Source organism: Myxocyprinus asiaticus, chromosome 4 (genome assembly GCF_019703515.2).
Source record: "Myxocyprinus asiaticus isolate MX2 ecotype Aquarium Trade chromosome 4, UBuf_Myxa_2, whole genome shotgun sequence".
In the NCBI taxonomy this organism is placed as follows: domain Eukaryota; kingdom Metazoa; phylum Chordata; class Actinopteri; order Cypriniformes; family Catostomidae; genus Myxocyprinus; species Myxocyprinus asiaticus.
Genome location: NC_059347.1, coordinates 26,145,381 through 26,167,584, shown reverse-complemented (window position 1 = coordinate 26,167,584; position 22,204 = coordinate 26,145,381). Strand labels below are relative to the sequence as shown.

The 22,204-nt window shown below is 38.2% G+C and overlaps 1 protein-coding gene across 2 annotated transcripts in view; it reads left to right on the top strand.

Annotated features, from left to right (window-relative positions):
- The window catches only part of LOC127440187 (versican core protein-like), a 51,912-nt gene that overhangs the window by 11,262 nt on the left and 18,446 nt on the right, over positions 1 to 22,204 (top strand). For both annotated transcript variants that reach the window (XM_051696647.1, XM_051696646.1), the window contains 2 exons: positions 19,744 to 19,857; positions 20,007 to 20,120. In XM_051696647.1, coding sequence (XP_051552607.1) covers positions 19,744 to 19,857; positions 20,007 to 20,120 — 228 coding nt within the window. The remainder of the gene's footprint in view (positions 1 to 19,743; positions 19,858 to 20,006; positions 20,121 to 22,204) is intronic.

Here is a 22,204-nt window from a genome sequence, read left to right as displayed (position 1 = left end):
GTCTGACTAAGACTAGTTCAAGCACAGTTGCTGCAGGAATAGCTTCAATTACTTTAGAGGCACCCAAGGAGACACTAACAGATGGCAAGGACACCACCACATATTTTAACGGCAAATATCTCCCATCAGGTACAATTTCCTCTGCTTTGAGATTCACATGTTGTCTGAATAGAGTCCTCAAATGACATTTCAGTCCAATTGCTCATTGTTAAGATTATAGGAATGTTCCGGGTTCAATACACGTTAAGCTCAGTCGACAGCATTTGTGGCATAATGTTGATTACCACAAAAATGTTATTTGACTCGTCCCTCCTTTTCTTTAAAAAAAAAAAAAAAAAAAAAAAAAATCTGGGTTCCAGTGAGGCACTTACAATGGAAGTGAATGGTGGCCAATTTTTTAACGTTAAAATACTCACTGTTTCAAAAGTACAGCCACAAGACATAAATAATAGGTGTGTAAACATGATTTTAGTGTGATCAAATCACTTACTAACCTTTTCTGTGTAAAGTTATAGCCAGTTTTACAACTTCGTTACCATGACGATGTAATGTCCACAAACCCTAAAACGACTTAAAAAATGACAATTTAAACACCTTTACAGCTCAAATAATACACAAGTTTTCACAGAAGAATGAATGAAAGTGCTTTTATAAAATTATAAGCTTCACATTTCTGTGTTTAAACCCTCCAAAAATTGGCCACATTCACTTTCACCATTCACTTCCATTGTAAGTGCCTCACTGTAACCTCGATTTTTGCTTCTTCTTCTTCTTCGTCTTCTTTTTTTAAAACAAAGGAGGGACGAGTCAAAATTAATTTTTACTGTAATCAACATTATGCCACAAATAATGTCAGTTGTGCTCAAAAGTTTGAATACCCTGGCAGAAATTGTGAAATTTTAACATTGATTTTAAAAATATGACTGTTCATGCTAAAAAACTGTCTTTTATTTAAGGTTAGTGATCATATGAAGCCATTTATTATCACATAGTTGTTTGGCTCCTTTTAAAATCATAATGATAACAGAAATCACCCAAATGGCCCTGATCAAAAGTTTACATACCCTTGAATGTTTGGCCTTGTTACAGACACACAAGGTGACACACACACAGGTTTAAATGGCAATTAAAGGTTAATTTCCCACACCTGTGGCTTTTAAAATTGCAATTAATGTCTGTGTATAAATAGTCAATGAGTTTGTTAGCCCTCACGTGGATGCACTGAGCAGGCTAGATACTGAGCCATGGGGAGCAGAAAAGAACTGTCAAAAGACCTGCGTAACAAGGTAATGGAACTTTATAAAGATGGAAAAGAATATAAAAAGATATCCAAAGCCTTGAAAATACCAGTCAGTACAGTTCAATCACTTATTAAGAAGTGGAAAATTCGGGGATCTCTTGATACCAAGCCACGGTCAGGTAGACCAAAAAAGATTTCAGCCACAACTGCCAGAAGAATTGTTCAGGATACAAAGAAAAACCCACAGGTAACCTCAGGAGAAATACAGGCTGCTCTGGAAAGAGACGGTGTGGTTGTTTCAAGGAGCACAACGATACTTGAACAAAAATTAGCTGCATGGTCGAGTTGCCAGAAAGAAGCCAATGCCACAAAAAAGCCCGGTTACAATATGCCCGACAAAACCTTGACATGCCTCACAGCTTCTGGCACACTGTAATTTGGAGTGACGAGACCAAAATAGAGCTTTATGGTCACAACCATAAGTGCTATGTTTTGAGAGGGGTCAACAAGTATTGTGCTCCTTGAAACAACCACACCGTCTCTTTCCAGAGCAGCCTGTATTTCTCCTGAGGTTACCTGTGGGTTTTTCTTTGTATCCTGAACAATTCTTCTGGCAGTTGTGGCTGAAATCTTTCTTGGTATACCTGACCTTGGCTTGGTATCAAGAGATCCCCGAATTTTCCACTTCTTAATAAGTGATTGAACAGTACTGATTGGCATTTTCAAGGCTTTGGATATCTTTTTATATTCTTTTCCATCTTTATAAAGTTCCATTACCTTGTTACGCAGGTCTTTTGACAGTTCTTTTCTGCTCCCCATGGCTCAGTATCTAACCTGCTCAGTGCATCCACGTGAGAGCTAACAAACTCATTGACTGTTTATACACAGACACTAATTGCAATTTTAAAAGCCACAGGTGTGGGAAATTAACCTTTAATTGCCATTTAAACCTGTGTGTATCACCTTGTGTGTCTGTAACAACGCCAAACATTCAAGGGTATGTAAACTTTTGATCAGGGCCATTTGGGTGATTTCTGTTACCATTATGATTTAAAAAGGAGCCAAACAACTATGTGATAATAAATGGCTTCCTATGATCACTATCCTTAAATAAAAGTAATATTTTCAAAATCAATGCCAAAATTTCACAATTTCTGCCAGGGTATGCAAACTTTTGAGCACAACTGTATATTGAACCCGGAACTTTGCTTTAATATACAGCTGTCTGTCGCAAGAAACACCTTATTAAAACTCTTAGTGGCAATACACTTACAGTTAGGGCAGCACAATAATGGTGAAAATAATAATCACAATTAATTTGCTCAAAATTGAAATCACAATTATTAATCACAATTATTCTATAATTTGAAAACATATTTTTTATTTACAGTGCTGCACAATATTGAAAAAAATTTTTTGTTACAACTGCTTAGCTATTAATTCATAAAGAACAAAAAACAAACAAACAAACAAACAAAACCCCATAAAATTACATTAAACAGTAACACTTATGTTGAACAAGGTGTTAAGACTAAAAACTAGTAAATGATTTTTACTATGAAGTCATGTTTTGCCCATGCTTTACTGCCATTAAAAAGAGTTACTCTGTAGGGTGTTCACACTTGAGTCCTCTTTTAAGATCCATTATTATTAGTACTATTATTAATAATAATAATTATAACAACAACATTATTATATTCCAATAAACAACAGTAATATACAATAGTGATTTATTTCTGTAATAATATAGCATGCAACATTGCTATTCAGTCATAAGCCTTTATTTTGGGAGAAGCCTAATTATTTTATCAAGTTTTATTTTGAAGGAAGACTGTGTTGTTTCTGTGTGTTACCAGCAGAGGTGACAGTAACAACAGTTTTGTGCTCCTCCTTCCATTCATGGTGAAATGCTCTCATCTCCTCCTCGGTCCACAAAACCCAGGTGCCATGTAGTTACTTTAGATTTGTTTAGACGCTTGTAATGGCCAATATTTGGCAATTACGCAAACGTGCAACTGAAGTAAATTTGTAGTGCTTTGAATATAACACGGTCACTCAGCGCACGTTAGCGACATGCACAAACCGAAACGAACTCAGAGCATGTCTGTTCTGCATAACACACATAGCAGAGCATGATATGGAATCAATTTAATGTGCATCGAGCACAGAACCGCTTTGAAACCGCTTTAACATCATATCATTATCCTCATATGTGTCCTGAGTATGTGTAACACACTACAGATCAGAGCAGTGCACATACGACACTCGTAAACATCTGCAGTTCTTTATTTCAGAGTGTGCTTGAAAGTGAAACAGTGATTGGTCAGTGGCAAACTTCTGAAGAGAGCGCGATTGGTCAGTTGAGGTGAAAATGGATTCGAAAGAACTTGTGATTTAGTATATCATCTGTAGACACAGCCTATAATGAAAATAAACAGCAATTTGCTTTACCAGACTGATAATTTCTGCATGCTTGCTCACTAATGCTGTGGACGGTTATGCATTTACCGTGAGAGGCAGAAACTGTGATTGCAGTTAAAATATGATTAATTGTGCAGCCCTACTTACAATTAGGGGTTTCTTGCCACTGGACCAGGAAGCACGCTGAAGAGCTGCTTCATCATAACCACAATTTGATCATAATGATAATAGTTTTATTATCTATAGATCTATCTTATATGTAAAGAGAAATATCACAAATGTTTCTCTTCATTTGTGGTTTTCAGTAACATCATCTACATTTACCAACATTTCAGTAGCTTGAGGATAATTTTTCAAATTATTGAAAGGCTAGGACAACTATCAAGGGATCTATCTTAAAGACCTATGATTCAGAAATGCCCAGGAATTCAGGAGTTTAACAGGACTGTTAAAGGCAAATCATCCTCCATGGTTCCAAAAGTTAGAATGTACTTTTGCAGCCCAGAAAGACTATTGGTCATAGTTTATCACTATAATTTTGATCTTAATACTTCATAGTACTGCTAACAGTGCTGTCCAGGGTCCTGAAGAAATTGACTCTCTTCATTGCAAATGTGTAGATAGAAGTAATGAGCTGTCCGCAAAATAGAACTTTATGTTGCTCTTTAATGCATCTGGAGCTCAGTCAATGCTTAATTATATGTACACAAACGTATTCATGAAATTGCATGAAAGAGATTAAAAAATAATTTTGTTTGACACTTATAACCTATCTGTTATAACTTATAACCATTCATTATACAAACAGTAGTCCTTTCCTCTCAAAGTTCAGTGGTAGTTATGAGAGACACTAATGCAAACTGCATCTATTTATGTATTTGTTGTTTGAATCACATACACAAGGGTCTCTATAGGGTCACATTTCTGTGTTTAAACACTCCAAAAATTGGACACATTCATTTTCATTGTCCCCATTCACTTTGATGCCTCAGTGTAACCTCGATTTTTGCTTTTCTTTTTTCTTTTTTTAAGAAAAGGAAGGACGAGTCAAAATTAATTTTTGTTGTAATCAACATTATGCCACAAATGCTGTCAGTTGAGCTTAATTTATATTGAACCCGGAACGTTCCTTTAATGAACAGCTGCTGGTTGCAAGAAACACCTTATTAAAACTCTTAGTGGCAATACACTTACAGTTAGGGCAGCAAAATAATGGTGGAAATAATTAATTGAAATTATAAAATTAAACTGCAAGAAAGAGATTCAAAAATAATTTTGTATGACACTTATAACCTATTTGTATTACATTCGTTATACAAACAGTAGTCCTTTCCTCTCAGAGTTCTGTGGTAGTTATGAGAGGCACTCATACAAACTGCATCTGTTTATGTATCTGTTGTTTGAATCATACACAAGGGTCTCTAACAAGGTGCTACCACATACATTTCTTTCAAGTATGTCTTGTATACTCTGAAATATATTGAAAGTTATTTAATTAAGTTCACTTTCCAAAATCATCTTTCCAGTCTGTCTGAAATTGCTCTCAATGCTTCAAAAACAGGCTTGTCTACATTTCACAGGAATGTCTACATTTCACACAGGTAAAGCCTTTGTCAAATATTGAAGACTTGGCTCTAGGTAGACTTCGCTCAAAATTATTTTTATTGACTTAAAATCAATAATAAAAAATATACTTTTAATGAATGTGATGCCGGCAGTTAAACCAGTTAAACTCCAAAATTATTTATTCATGCTGGAATGAACTTACTGTAAGTTTTAAGCTCCAGGCAGAAACCATTACCTACACTACACTACAGGTAAAGGATTAGCTCGCTAATGTGATCTAATGACAGGCTGTTTACCTCCATCTGGCAGAGTTAGTCCCAGCACAGATGATGTGGATCCATTTAGGTTTTGAGACCTGTTTCTTAGGGGATACCTTAACAAATCTGTTCTCTAAGCTTGGCAAAAGGAGACCTTGAACCCTTACCAGCATAAACATAGAGATCTGTTGGGACACTAAAGTCTGGATGCTACAACATGGCTGATGTCATCTCTACAGCAAAGTCTCCTCTGTGTGGAGACAGCTGAGTAGCCAGAAGCTGGCAGTGCAGACAGTGCAACTGTGACTTTCTTCAGTTGTTTAGGACCAAAGGACAGTAAGAATATAATATCGAAAAATTACACATTTCATGTTAAAATATTATGAAATAAAGATTAAACTAATAAGTTCAGGCTTGATGTTGCCCAGGATGCTTAGTGCAGTGAGGTAATTTTTTAGCCACAAAAGCACATTTGTAACTGCATTCAGCCCTCTGCGCTGCTCCCCTTTTTGAGCACACTCCAGCTTGTTTTTACATGACTGCTTTTTTTTTTTTTTTTTTACTGCAGCAAAATATGATGCTGGGAACTTTAGCTTTGACCATTACCTTGTGTCTGAAAGTAGGGCAATAGGGAAATGGCGAATGAGAAAGAGAGGAGGAGGTGTTCTGTCTATCCAGACTCCTGTTGGCTTAACCAGGTGTCTGCATATGTAAACCTCTGTCCCTTCATCCACTATTCAGCTTACGGGAAATATTGGTCTCTTTCCAATTTATAAACAGGGATGCTTGAATACCAGCAGTTATGTATATCAGTAGTATCATGTGTATATCGGTAGTTGTGGGGGATGTTTATCTGAAGGCTAATGTTATCTGAAGGCTAATGTTGCTGTAAGGAGATATCTGTAGAAATTGTAGATCTGGTGGATCTTTAGGGCTTTAGTTTGTGGCAGTCTGTCCTGTTTACTGAGTAAGGTAGGAACAGGATGTATGTCTTCGCTCTGGGATGTGATGACGCAGTCACAATCAGGACATTTAGTGGACAGGACCAATTCTAGAGAAGTCTGTTGCACAAAGACCTATTGTGTTGCACAACGATTGCTTTCAGTGTAGTTCTGAGGGATGTCAAAAGTACCGGTACTTCGGTACCAAGCCAATATAAATATAGATATAGAAACGATACCAGTGTTTCTGCAATACCGGTAGTACTGAGCCCCGACTCAATTCAGTTCCTATGTGGTGTCTAACTGGAACAAGACTGCTTTCAAAGCTCACATGCTTATTTGCGCGCATGATCTGCTACTCCTTTTACACTGAAACGGACAATTAATCAAATTAAAATCATGATATGTAATACTGTTATTATTAAACCCCAAAAGGATGCAATTAATCTGCATGATCTGCATGTGCTGCATGCTTCAAAGTGAATGTTTGAAGCTGCTCAAACGCTGAGAACACATTTTATGAGCATTGCAAGCTATGCTTTTTGTAGTTGATGACAGAAGAGAGCACACGTGAAACGCATAGCACCTGCAGACTAAATATTTATATAATTAAATTGCAGCATTGTACACTGTAGTAATCGCACTGGGCCATATAACCAACATCTTATCTGGAGGTGTGAAACTACCATAAAAAACACAGAAAACGGAAAAGCTTTCACGTCAAAACAAAACCCTAAATGCGTGAAATCGAATAAATCACAACAGAAGTATTTTACTACAGTATAACATAATGCAGTATTTATTGTAATAATAATTATTATTATATTTAAGCAATATCTCAGAAGCAAGAGTGCTGAACGTACTGAATAAAATTTTTCATCAGTGTTTACATTTATATTGTGGTGCTCTGCACTAAATAAGACCAATGTTGTGTTTTAGAGAATGCTGTGAGGATATTTACAGAAGAACTTTATTTGATAAAAATGCAATGGTATGTTGTAAAGTAAGCAAACTTTAAGCAATGTTTACCTAATTGAGAAACACTTCAAGAAAACGTGCAACTGCTTTAATTTATTATTTACATTGATACATGTGTTCAATAGCATATTACATGTCTTTTTGTGGTATTGAAATTGGTATCAAAAACCACATTTCTGTGAATTAATAATGAATAGTCAAGCCTTTAGTCCAATTACTGTGCATGTGTATTACTACAGAAGGACATATTCCAGACTGTGTAATAAAAATATCTTTTGTATGGGGTTTTAATTAGATTTTAGGATGCTAAAAGCTAAATGTGGGTGCACACTACAATTTCTACAGTCCTTTATGATTGTTTTTTTGTCAAACTGTGTGATATGATTTCAGCTAAAAATCATGACACAATATTCAGCATTATGTCAGACTGTATGATACACATCGTAGCCAAAACTTTGGTACCAGTCATCCCAATTGACAGCACTGAGTGTTTTACATCATCTGGCCATCGCAAGAGCAGTTATACTGCATGATTGCGACTGCAAATTTCGGCCACTGCCAGAACTTTGTCAAAGGCTAAGATTCATTGTAAAAGCAATTAATAGACCATCTGTCAAGATGACACACCAAGCGATCAATGACTGCCAATTTTGCCTTGCGATAAGACATTTCTTTGCCGATCTCTGAAATTTGTTTCAGATGGCAAAATTGTGGCCAAAATCATACAGTGTGCATCCGGCTTAAGAAAGGAAAGTGCATAAAAACATAATTAGTTATTCACATCCTACTTTGCTTACTTTACAAAACATTTTCTTTTTTTTTTTTTTCAACAGTTAGTCAAAGTCTGATGCCTTTTGAGGAGCCACAGTCTCACACTTCACAGCTGGCACTCATCCATGAGGTACCTGATGAGTATGTTCCTTCGGTTGATAGTGAGCCTATTGTTGCAAGTGGGGACTCCGATTTCTTTTCCCCTCTAGTGGTCACCATGTCCCAAACACTGAGCTTCATAAATGGCAAGCATGAGGTGACACTTCAGCCCAAACATGTTCCGTCAGAAGTTAGAGGAGATACGTTTGGAAGTGAGTCACACACTACACACAACTACACACAAATCGTTGAACAAAGAAAAACAATTTTTGAATTTGATGGTTCATTAGTTGGCAGAACACCACATGAATCACTGGTGTCAGGATCATTAATGATATCCCCCTTGTCCACCACCCTTGATCCAGACAATGAATTTGGCCAAGGATCAATAGAAGTTGAGTCTACTCCACCATCACCCCATATGGCAGTCAGTGAAGAGGAGGCTCTGATAACTGAAGGAACCATTATGCCAAGCATTTTGTCCTCAGCCACAACTGAAAAACACTCCTCTTTAAAAACAGTGCATCCAGCTCAGGAATCAACACTTATACCATTAGAGACCACTGTGGATCATCATGACACTACTGAGACATCTATAGCTCCATCCACATTAGTGCACAACAAAAGCCCAACTGAAACAGAGGCTACTGATATAGTTAGCAAAGAGTTAACAACAAGTTATTCATTGTACACTAAAACCAGATCAGACCAGGAACTTACCAAAACACCTTCTGATACGACTGACACAATCTCAGTGGTTAGAAAAACAGATGCTGAGATTGGCTCAACATTTGACTCTACAATAACTAGCACAGTGCATACATCTGGATCATTGAGCACTGAGTATTCAACAGGAAGCATAGCCACAAGTCTAGAGTATATCACATCACATAGCACAACAACCACTGCAAGTGTCACAGAGGAAAAAGAGCTATCAGCAAAGCCATCAGTTTCCACCATCATTGATGCATCAGGGATTCTGTACCCCACTACACAAACAGAACATTTAGAAAATAAATCTGAAAGTGCTGTCACAAGCACCATGTCAGCAGAGAAGACAACAACTAAAGGTTCTTCATTGTACAGGACAAAAACAACACCTGATACAACCAAAAATATCTCAGAGGCTAACTCAACAGATGCTGAGATTGTAAAAGATCAGACAAGTGAAACACATACCAAGAAACCGGTTTTAACTCTTGACTCCATTGTAACTAGCACAGTGCATACATCTGGATCGTTGAGCACTGAATACTCAACAGGAATCACAGTCACAAGCCAAGATTTTACATCACACAGAGAAACAACCACAGAGGGTGTGACAGAGAAAAAAGTGCTGTCAAAAAGGCCAACCCAGCTTGACATCATTGACGCGTCAGAGACTGTGTTCTCTTCTGCACAGACAGAGAAGACAGAGACAGAACATTTAGATTATACATTTTCTGAAAGCACTGCCACAAGCACAATGACACCAGAGAAGACAACACTCAAAGATATGCTGTCACCATCAAGTTTTACATCATTTTTCCCATCTTCAAAATCTGATGGTTCAAGAGACAAGACATCTGATATGTATAATAAAGAATTTGCAAAGTCATCATTGTTTACCACAACCACATCAGACCAAGAACTCACCAAAACTGCATTTTTCACAGCCAAAACAATCACAATGGCTAGCTCAACAGATGCTGAGATTGTAAAAGATCAGACAAGTGAAGCGCATACAAGCTCAGTACATACAAGTCAAGATATTAGATCACACAGGGCAACAACCACAGTGAATGTTACAGAGGAACAAGAGCTATCAGCAAAGCCATCTGAGTCCACCATCATTGATGCATCAGAGGCTCTGTACTCCTCTACACAAACAGAACATTTAGATGATAAGTTGACATCGGAGAAGACAACAGCACAAGATATCCTGTCACCGTCAAGTTTTACATCAGCTTTGATATCTTCAGAATCTGATGGTTCAGGAGATGAGACCTCTGATATGTTTACCCAAGAATTCACAAGTTCTTCATTGTTCATTACAACCACATCAGAGAAAGACCTCACCAAATCTCCTTCTGATCAAACAGCAACCATTTCATTGCCTAGCTCACAAGTTGCTGAGACACATAGCAAAGAACCTGTAACAACTCCCAAATGGACTGTAACTAGCACACTAAAAACATTTGGATCCTTGAGCATAGTAAGCACAGTAACAAGTCAATATGATATTACATCACACAGCACAACAACCACAGCGAATGTAAAAGAGCCATTAGCAAAGACATCTGAGTCCACCATCATTGATGCACCAGAGGATCGGTTTATTTCTACACAGACTGATAATTTCGATAAATTATCTGAAAGCACAATGACATCAGAAAAAACAACTGGCAAAGATGTGCTGTCACCATCAAGTTTTATATCAGTTTTGCCATCTTTAGAATCGGATGGTTCAGGTGATGAGACTTCTGATATGTTGAGCAAAGAGTTCACAACAATGTCTTCATTGTTTACCACAACCAAATCAGACCAAGACCTCACCAAAACACCTTCTGATACAAACAAAACAATTTCAGTGGCTAGCTCAACACATGCCGAGTTTGTAAAATATCAGACAAATGGAGCACATACCAAAAAACCTGTTTTCACTGTTGACTCCTCTGTAACTAACAGATTACAAACAAGTCAAGCAATTACATCAGACAAGGAAACAACAACAACAGCAACTGTGACAGAGGAAAAACAGACATCGGAAAAAGCATCTGAATCCAACATCACTGATGTGTCGGGGACTCCATTCTCAGCTGTGACGATAGAACACTTAGTTGCTAAACTAACTGAAAGTGCTCTCACAAGCACAGCTTCAACAGGGAGGACAACAACCAAAGATGTGTTGTCACCAAATTTTGCATCAGCTGTAGTATCTTCAGAATCTGCTGGTTCAGGAGATGAGACCTCTGATATGTTTACCAAAGAGTTTACAAAAAGGATTTCATTGCACACCACAACCATATCAGACAAAGAACTCACAAAGACAGCATCTGATACAACAGAAACATTTTCAGTACCTAGCTCGAAAGTTGCTGAGACTGCTAAACATCAATCAATTGAGACACATAGCAAAGAACCTGTTTCAGTGCTCAAATCTACAATAACTAGCAGAGTGCATACATTTGGATCCTTGAGCACTGAGTACTCAATAGGAAATACTGTCACAATGACATCAAAGACAACAGCCAAAGATGTGCTGTCACCATTAGGTTCTACATCAGTTTTGCCATCGTCTTTGTTCACCACAACAACCTCAGATCAAGATTGGATAACTGAAACAGCATCTGAAACAACAGGAAAAATGTCAGTACCAAGGACTACAAGAGATCAGACAGCTGAGACACATATAAAAGAACCTGTTACCACTCCTAACTCTATAGTACGTAGCACAGTGCATTCATTTGGATCATTGAGCACAGGAAGCACGGTAACAATTCAAGATGGTATTACTTCATACAGCACAACAACCACACCGTATGCAACAGAAGAATCAAAGCTACCAGCAAAGCCATCTGAGTCCACCTTCACTGATGTTTCAGACACATTTATTTCTGAAAATAGCTCTGTCACAAGCACAATTACACCAGGGAAGACAACACCTCAAAGTGTCCTGTCACCTTCAAGTTTAACACCAGTTTTGCCATCTTCAGAATATGATGGATCAGGAGATGAGACCTCTGATATGTTTAGCAAAGAGTTCACAACCACAAGATATCCATTGCTAACCACAACCACATCAGACCAAGAATTCACCAAAACAGGATCTGATAAAACAGGAAGCACATTGCCTAGCCCACAAGTTGCTGAGACTGTAATACATCAGACAATTAAGACACATAGCAAAGAACCTGTTAGTACTATTGACTCCACTATAACTAGCACAGTGCATACATCTGGATCACTGATCACAGTAACAAGTCAAGATGATATTTCATCACAGAGCACAACTTCAGTGAGTGTCACAGAGGATAAAGAGCTATCTGTAAAGCCATCAGAGTCCATCATCATTGATGCGTCAGATGCTCTATTCTATTCTGCAACAACAGAACAATTAGATCATACATTATCTGAAAGCGATGACACTAGCCAAACAACATCAAAGAAGACAACAGCCAAAAATGTGCTGTCGCCGTCAAGTTTTACATCAGTTGTGATATCTTCAGAATCTGATGGTTCGGGAGATGATACCTCTGATATGTTTACAAAAGAATTCACAAGTTCTTTATTGTACTCAACAACCAAATCAGACCAAGATCTCACCAAAACAACATCCGATTCAACTAAAACAATCTCAGTTGCTAGCTCAACAGATGTGGAGATTGAAAAAGATCAGACAAGTGAAGCACATAGCAAAGAACCTGTTTCCACTGTCGACTCTAGTGTAGCTAGCACAGCACATACAAATCAAGGTATTACATCACACAGGGCAACAACAACCACAGTGAGTGTGACAGAGGAAAAACTGACCTCTGCAAATCCATTTGGTTCCATCATCACTGATGTGTCAGAGACTCTGCTCTCTTTTGCGACAACAGAACATTTAGATGATAAATTATCTGAAAGCACTGTCACGAGCACAATTACACCGGGAAAAACAACCAAAGGTGTCATGTCACCATCACGTTTTACATCAGTTTTGACATCTTCAGAATCTGATGGTTCAGGAGATGGGATTACTGAACTGTTTAGCAAAGAGTTTACAATGAGAACTCCATTGTACACCACAACCAAATCAGACCAGGAACTCACTGCTATCTCAGTGCTTAACTCTACAGATGCTGAGGTTGCAAGGTATCAGACAACTAAGACACATAGCAAAGAACCTGTTTCTGTGCTTGACTCTACAGTGACTAGCACAGTGCATGCATCTGGATCTTTGAGCAATGAGAACTCAAAAACAAGCAGAGTCACAAGTCAGGATATTACATCACAGAACACAACAACAATAACAAATGTCATGGAGGAAAAAGAGCTATCAGCAAAGCCATCAAAGTCCACCATCATTGATGTGTCACAGACACTGTTATCTACACAGAAAGAACATTTATATTATGAATTATCTGAAATCACAATGACATCAGAGAAATTAAAAGCCACCGATGTGCTATCACTGTCAGGTTTTACATCAGTTTTGCCATCAACAGAATCAGATGGTTCAGGAGATGAGACCTCTGATATGTTCAGCAAAGAGTTTATAACACGTTCTTCATTGTTCACAACAACCACATCAGACCAAGAACTCACCAAAACAACATCTGATAAAATCGGTACAATTTCATTGCCTAGTTCACAAGTTTCTGTGACTGCAGGACATCAGAGAAATGAGACACATAGCAAAGAGCCTTTTACCACTCTTGACTTGACTGTAATTAGCACAGTGCATACATTTGGATCCTTGAGCACAGATGATGTCACATCACCCAGCACAACAACCACAGCGAACATGACAGAGGAAAAAGAGCTATCAGCAAAGCCATCCGAGTCCAGCATTATTGATGCAACAGATACTCTGGTCCCCTCTACACAGACAGAACATTTAGATGATGTACCATCTGAAAGCACTGTTATAAGCACAATGGCATCAGGGAAGACAACAGCCAAAGATGTGCTGTCACTGTCAAGTTTTACATCTGTTTTGGCCTCTTCAGAATCTGATGGTTCAGGAGATGAGAACTCTGATATATTTATCAAAGAATTTACAACAAGATCTTCATTTACCACAACTAGATTAGACCAAGACCTCACCAAAATAGCATCTGATAGAACAGGAACACTTTCAGTGCCTAGCTCACAAGCAACAAGTTATCAGACAAATGAGACACATCGCAAAGAACCTGTCACCACTTTTGACTCTACTGTAACAGCAACAGTGCATACAGTTGGATCCTTGAGTAAAGCAACTACAGTCACAAGTGAAGATGATATCACATCACACAGCACAGCAACCACAGTAACAGCAAAGCCATCCGAGTCCACCATCATTGATATGTCAGACAATCTCCTCTTTAATAAAAGCACTGTCACAAGCACTATCAAAGCAGTGAGGACAACTCCCAAAAGTGTTTTATCACAGTCAAGTTTTACATCAGTTTTGCCATCTTCAGAATCTGATGGTTCAGGAGATGAGAACTCTGACATGTTTAGCAAAGAATTCACAACAGTTTCTTCATTGTTCTCCTTAACGACAACAGACAAAGAACTCACTAAAACATCAGCTGATACAGCAGGACCAATTTTAGTGCATAGCTTACAATTTACTGAGACTGCAAGACATCAGACTGAGACATATAGCAAAGAAACTATTCCCACTCTTGACTCCACTGTAACTAGCACAGTGCATACATTTGGATCTTTGGGCACTAGGAACACAGTCTCTAGTTCTGAACATGATGATGGCTCTGGTGGTGTAATATCCCCTGCTATTGTAGAAGCAACTCCTCCACAAGTTACATCATCAGAGGACAAAGCAACTGCTGTTGGTCTTATGTCAACTCCTGCTTCTGAAGCTCAGCCATCAGAAAAAATGACAACAACATCAATGGCTACCGTGGATGCGTTAGAAAACATAATTAGAACAACTTTGAAGAGTGGAGAAGGTAGTTCAAATTCAATTTTTACTGTCACAGAGGAGGAAGGCTCAGGACAGCAGACACACAGGATTTTTACCACAACATCCTCATCTATGATCAAAACAGTGACAGGGCAAGAGGCAATGACACCTCAAAGAGCAGAAAAAAATGGACTCTCCCTCATAACAACAGAATCATTTAGATTAAGTGACACAAAACAGTTTCCCCAACACATATCAATCTACACAACAAAAGAACCTGTTGGTTCAAGACACACAGAGTCAAATATTCCCACAGTATCAGCTAGACCTAATCATACTACAACAGAATCACGCATGATTATACATACCACAGAAACAATGAGTGCTAAAACTGCTATTGGATCAAGCAAACCTAGCTACACTTTAGCATCAACAGTTGAATCTGGCCACACCACACCATCTGAAAGGGTTAGTCAAACAATCCCTAATTCTTTTAAGCACGGCCATATATCCACAGTCACTGGCAGTCACACAAGAAATTGTTTTACGTCATCTTCGCACACAAGCTCTAGCAAACACATAACTTCACCTCTAGATGAAGAGGATTACATAACAGATGATGAAGGATCAGGGGTGCAGTTTACAGAGGTGTCCCCTCTCATGCATATTTCATCAGCAACCATCAAATCTCAGACTGGTTCTCCTACAGTTCTTATGACCAGTGCTTCCTATAAAGCACTTAACAGAGACATTACTATAACACAAAGTCCTATCACACCTGCCTTTTTAGACAAAGAGGGCTCTGGTGTCACAGAAGATGATCAGGAGACCACTCAATTAGACGGTTCTGGTGAGGAGGCTAGAGTGACTCCAACAACAGAAACTTATGATAAATATACTGTGGCCACAGATGAGGCAGAAATCAGTAACATTAACCACACATCAGATCCTGTCGTGAGTATTGAAAGCTCCTCCTATTTCACATCCTTCACAACTGAAATGACATTGTTGCCAAGCACAGTCCAAACAGCAGTAACAGTCTTGTCTACTGAACATAGCAGTGAAATCACAGATGAAAGTGAAATGAATAAAGATTATTGGTCTGAAATATCCGCTGCAGGTCTTGAGTCACTTTCTCCTCAAAAAACAACATCAGAGGACAAAACAACTATAGCCACAATCACACAAACACAGATAACTGTTTCACATTTAACTGAAGCTGCAACATCTGATCCAATACCGTCAAACAAATCTGAGGCTGTATCATTTTCAGATAGACAAAGAAATACCGTACAGCCAAGCACTACACAAACAGACTTAGAGGGGTCAGCATTTTCAACCACTGAGGATGACCAAGAATTTACCTCACCAGAAGGATCTGCTGGTGAGATATCAGAAGCACCAACAACTAAAACATATGAAGACCTGAATATAAGAACTGATGAAGCAGAAATTGATGAGACAGAGGAGAAAACAGTCACTGGTTCTGCACATTTCATACGTCAGTCATCTTCATCCCCATCTCCTTCATTCCTCAACTCCACCAAGACAACTGTAACATTTGCAACTTCCCTTTCAGAAGATGGCAGTGGGGATATAACAGAAGACTCAACAGAGGGTGATGGAGCAGAAGATGATGGTTCAGGTGATGACACAACTATGACATCATCACCTTTGCTCTCAAGCTCACAGAGCACCACAACACCTGAAATGTGGAGTGTGTTCTCAAGCACAAATGCTGAAAGGTCCGCTTTGGTCTCAGTGACAGCACAGACAGAGCAGGAACCTTCCGCTGGTTCCAAATCAGCCTTAACAGCCACTAGCTTTACTTCTCTTGACACATATTTTACATCTTCTGATGTTGTAAGCAGCCACACTACATTGCCTACAATACTGACATCTCCAGTTTCTATGTCCACACCTACACCATCTGTGTTTTATGAGGACAGTACTGATCGGCAAGTTAAAACTGATATCCCAACAAGCACGGTCTTAATATTCACAGAGGATGAGACAAATGAAGATAAGCTGTTTTCAGCAGTAACAGAGAGTATGAGAGATCACAGCATCAAATCAGAGGTTATCACTAAAGATGACATAATCATTGATGCAGATATTGTGTCTATGTTAGAGCCATCTTCACCTTTTGGCCCTACAATTGTTACAGAAGAGGTGGCTGGTGTAACAGTAATTGTCATAACACCACAGCCCACAAGCATTACGACAGAAGAACCAGAGGGATCTGGAATAGATGGCACTGAGGTAAATCAGTTAAATGTGCCTTATGAAACAGCCACAGAAGAAATATCAATTAAACAAACAACATCAGCACCATACGTCCTGCAGAGCAGATCAACATATGCAGATGAGGAAACACAAGCAATCCAAAAACAAACTCCTAAGACAACCGAACCTGATATACCTGAACACACACAAGATGGTCAGACCTCTGTCAAATCACCAAAATTTGCAATGGAGACATTGATTGATTTCTCAGCTGACACTGTATCTACTGAAGATTATAATGTGAAAACATTCACTTTAACTCCCAAGCCATCTCATGCATCTACTTTGTTTACAGACAAAGTAACAGAAATTGTCCCAACTGAGGAGGACACGTTTGAGGATGCTGTAAATGTTCAGACCATATCAACACAAGCATTCGTTACCAAAACTGATGTAATGTCACCAACATCCCTAGAAAGAGTTGATTCCAAATTGACAACACCATTACCTTTGCCTACTATACCTTCTGAGGTGGAAGCTTCAAGTGACTTTACAGACCAAGATGAACAAATTCAAACAACTATGTCCAGCCAAAGTTTCAATTTGTCATTTGCCGTTACAGGTAGTTCTCCTTATGTTGATCCTGTTTCACCTGAGGAGGTAAACAAATTTACTGTAGATGGCATAATGTCTGCTCCACCACGTCCTGTAGAGAGTGTTTCTATAGACAATCCAGATGTGATCACAGACTCTAAAAAGTCAGCAGTCTCTACAGTATCAGATTTAGCAAGCACTGAATTCTTTCAAACCAGTGCCACATCAGATCAAACATCTGTAACAAATTCAGTGAGCACAAGCATGGCTGAACCTGTTAAAATCACTGTGAGTCCATACACCGTAACAGCAGTAACAGATGATGTAATAGACTTAACAAATCAAACAAAGGAAACATTAACACGCATTAAACCCAGTAGTCCCACATCTGATGAGGTAACTGAGATAAGTGAATTAACAAGTACAGATAGATCACCCATCTCTGGTATTTTAGAGAACACTACAAGTCCATTGTTTTCATCAACAGACGATGGCTTAGGTGATCAAAAAATTGAAATGTTTACTGTAGGACTGACTAATTTAACAGGCTCGCCATTAACAGCAACAGACAAAGATTCCACTTTATTGAACATTTCAGTGTCATCATCTGTGGAGACAGATATTGTGATTAAGTTAGCAACAACACCTATGTCTAAAGCAATTACAGTAACTGATGGGGAACCATATCAGCAAGCTTTGTCTGAGATGACACTTACACATAAGCCAGACATAGATATTAGCACAGATGCAGATGTGCCTTTGCAACAAACAACAATTTCCACACCTCTTATGTCTGAATCAAAATTTAATACAGCTACGGAGACAGCAACACTGGTACAATCTCCTTCATCTACACACATAATGAAGGTGACTGACAAAACAGGACCCGCGCAGTTAACCAACACCCCAGACAGTTTTGATTATAGATCACTTTCACCTGAGAATGATATAGTAGATTATGAAGCTATAATTAAATCTTTCAGAGTAGAATCCATACCAGAATTCAGTAGCACAACTGAATCAGCAACAAAAGATGAGACAAGCATTGATGACACCACACAACCTGAAGGTGAGGAAAGCTTCGAGACCATGTCACCACCTGATGTTGAGACAAGCTTTGATACCACCTCAGAACCAAACATTTACACTGGCACTGAGACCTCCTCAAGTCCTGATGAAGAAAGTTCAACTAGTATTGATGGCAGCACAGAAATAGAAGTTTTGAGTACAGAGACCAGCTCTCAGCCCGGCACTGATACAAGAATCAACACCACCATACAACCAAACATTGAGAGAGAAACTACTTTTGTGAGTGTATCAAGAACTGAGAGTGAGACTTCAGTCACCAGCTCACCAAATACATTGAGTACAACAAGCATTAATAGTTCAAGTGGTTCAAGAACCAGTTATTTTGAGGAGGTAAACACCATATCATCCGTTAAGCATCACACCTTGACAAAAACTTTCAATGTCACAGATGCACCTGTATATTCTGCTGAAAGAGTTAAGTATACAATACATCCCAAAGGAAATTATGTGGCACTCAGGAACACCCTTCAACCTAAATATGAAGGTTCTGCAACTACGAGTAGCTCAATGAGCAGCTCAGAGATTTCAGTCATCATCCCATCATCTGATGAGATTCAGACAGTGATTTTATCCACTGTAACAATTTTACCCATGCTTTGGACACCTGAACCTGAGATGAAGTCTGTTAGTAAGGAAACCACCTCAAGGAAACAAGAGGTAGCTGGTCAGATTGATGAAGCTGTAACTCCTATGACTGAGATTCCAGTTCAGGGAACAGAAGAATCGTCAGTGCCTACAGCTCAGAGAGAGACTGCAACATTTGTTTCTGAGGCAACTTTAGTTAAAAACTCACCTCCAAGTACACAGAAGGAATGTAAAACAGCAGAACTTGCATATACAATGATTGGGCAGACATTTGACATTCCAGGTAGGATATAAAAAAAAAGGAATTTATATTTTCTATACCAATATACTTAATTTGTATTTGCCCAACTACATGTCTATGTCCTCCCTCTTTTACCACAGGTGTTCACACCTGTTCTGACAATGTTTGCTTGAATGGAGGTTCTTGTGTAAATGTGAGTGGTGCTCAGATCTGCAGCTGTCCACCTGGATACAGTGGTGAACACTGTGAAATAGGTATGGAATTTCAATATTACATGATACATTCATTTATAAGCTACATGCTTTTGTGGTGTTAACAGACTGTTGAACCTGCTTCTTCATCTTAAGATACACCAGCACATTATTTACTCACATTAAGTACCTTATTATTTATTTTTTATTAGACATTGATGAATGTCACACAAACCAATGTCATAATGGAGGAACATGTATTGATGGCCTGAACTCCTTCACCTGTCTGTGTCTACCAAGTTATGCAGGAAAACTGTGTGAGCAAGGTAAGATTATTAGAGGTCAAGCACCAAAGGTGCGTAGGCACCTATTGGATCTGTTAGTGTTCTTATTATTATTGTTCTGCCATTTCTGGCTGGGAGTCTTTAACAGCCTATAGAATCATATGGTTAAAAGTTGTGAAATTTGGCTCAGTAACAGAGGGGAGTATGAACATTGCTCGTGACAAATTTGGAGTCTCTAACTCAAACAATCAAGTGCCACGAACAACTCAGAGTTGCACTTCTGTTTATACTAGTAACTTTAAAGTGTAAGGCCTAGAAAGAAAATACTTTTTCCACTGATTACTTGGCACATGCCGAGTTTATTATCTAAATTATCTAGGGACACTCATCTAGAAGCATCCTCAAAAAGTTATCAAAAGTTTTTTGATTGACCAAACCGTTCACATATAACACTTCAACGAATTCAACAGTGAGCACACCAAATAGGCTGTGAAGCTATATCTTGGCAATGCTTTGGCATATTAAAACAAAACTTGATATATGTTATCACAACCATTACATGAGGGTACCTGAGCAGTTTTGGCACAGCTTCACATACTGGTCAAGAAAAGAGTTCTATTTTTGCTCATAACTTCTGAGTAGTTTGGCCTAAAATCATGAGATTGGTCTCTTAAGATTCCTTCTGCCATTTTGAAGTTTGATGTAAAATGCTGTATTTCAGCATTTGAATTTTTTAATTTAGCATGGTGGGCCACACTTTCTCTCTGCCATTTTGAATTTAATTGAAAACCTACTTTTTCAAACTCTTTCTACAGCGTTCATAGTAATTGGGTCAGATCTTCAGACTGTACTAGCAAAACGTTATTAAAAGCTTTATAATAGACCAAAATGTTCTCATGTAACACATCAGTGAATTTGATGGCAATATGCCAAAAACATATTGACATGAATCTTTGCATTGGGCCATGCCCTGACAGTATACATTTTGTGACAACGCCACCTGTTGGTCAAAAATTAATAGCAGTTTGATTTATGTTTTACTGTGGGTAATTCTATGCATGGCATTTAAACAACCTTAATTATTTCATCTGTAGTAATCATTTTAGACAATCAAATATCATTGCTATGGTTGCCGATGGTGTGCGTGGCCTTGTAATTGCTGCTTGCAGCTAAATTATTTATCATATTATTAAGTTTTGTTTATAATCATTTAGTTCCCCAAGGAGAACTTACTTGGTCTCTTTAGGTATCAATTTTTAGATACCAGGCACTTTACATAGGAAATTAAAGTAATATCTGCAGTTACAGCACTAGATCGGTCATCTTATGCTGATATAGTATAAAGCTACTATAGAAACTGTTTTTGAGGTGCACTGTGTCTGTCTCTTTATACAAAAATACTCAGACATGCTTAACAGACACAAGCTTGATAAATCTGAAAAGACCTTAGATAGGTAATAGGCTCTATATAATAAGCTTGTTGCGTTCCAAAAACATTGCATGAGTATACTGACATAAAATTATCTTTTCAGTTTAAGAGGATACCTTTTTCTCACAGCTCATTTGAGTACAGCTGTTAAGAACATGACATTTTTCCTCTATTTTAGACATTAATTTAAATGTTTACATGGATGAAATCACTTTTGAGAGTTTAATTCTCGGGAAAATATTGAAAGCGCTCATACTAATATAAAAATGCTCCAAAAAATAAATAAAAATAATAATTATAATAATAGCAGAATAGCATAACCTTATACAAATCTTCTCAGTCCAACTCACATCTGGTCTATGTCAGAGTTAAAAAAATCAAAAGTGATGTCATGAGTGCATTACCCTTAGAGTACTTCTATGAGTGCTCTTCATCTCAAGATTGTTGAATGTTGCATAAACAATACAGATACAATGAACTGCCTACTGCAGTATTGTAGTCGAGAATAGCTCATCCGAGTCCATGTCCAGTCTGAGACCAGAGTAGGTCGAGTTCGAGTCAAGACCGAGACCAGAAGAGGGTCGAGTCCATGTCGAGATCAAGACCAGTAAAGGCTGAGTCTAAGAAAATAGTTTTTTATGAATGTATTAAATGTATAATTTAAAGAACTAGGCGCATATATCAAATAATCCTAATT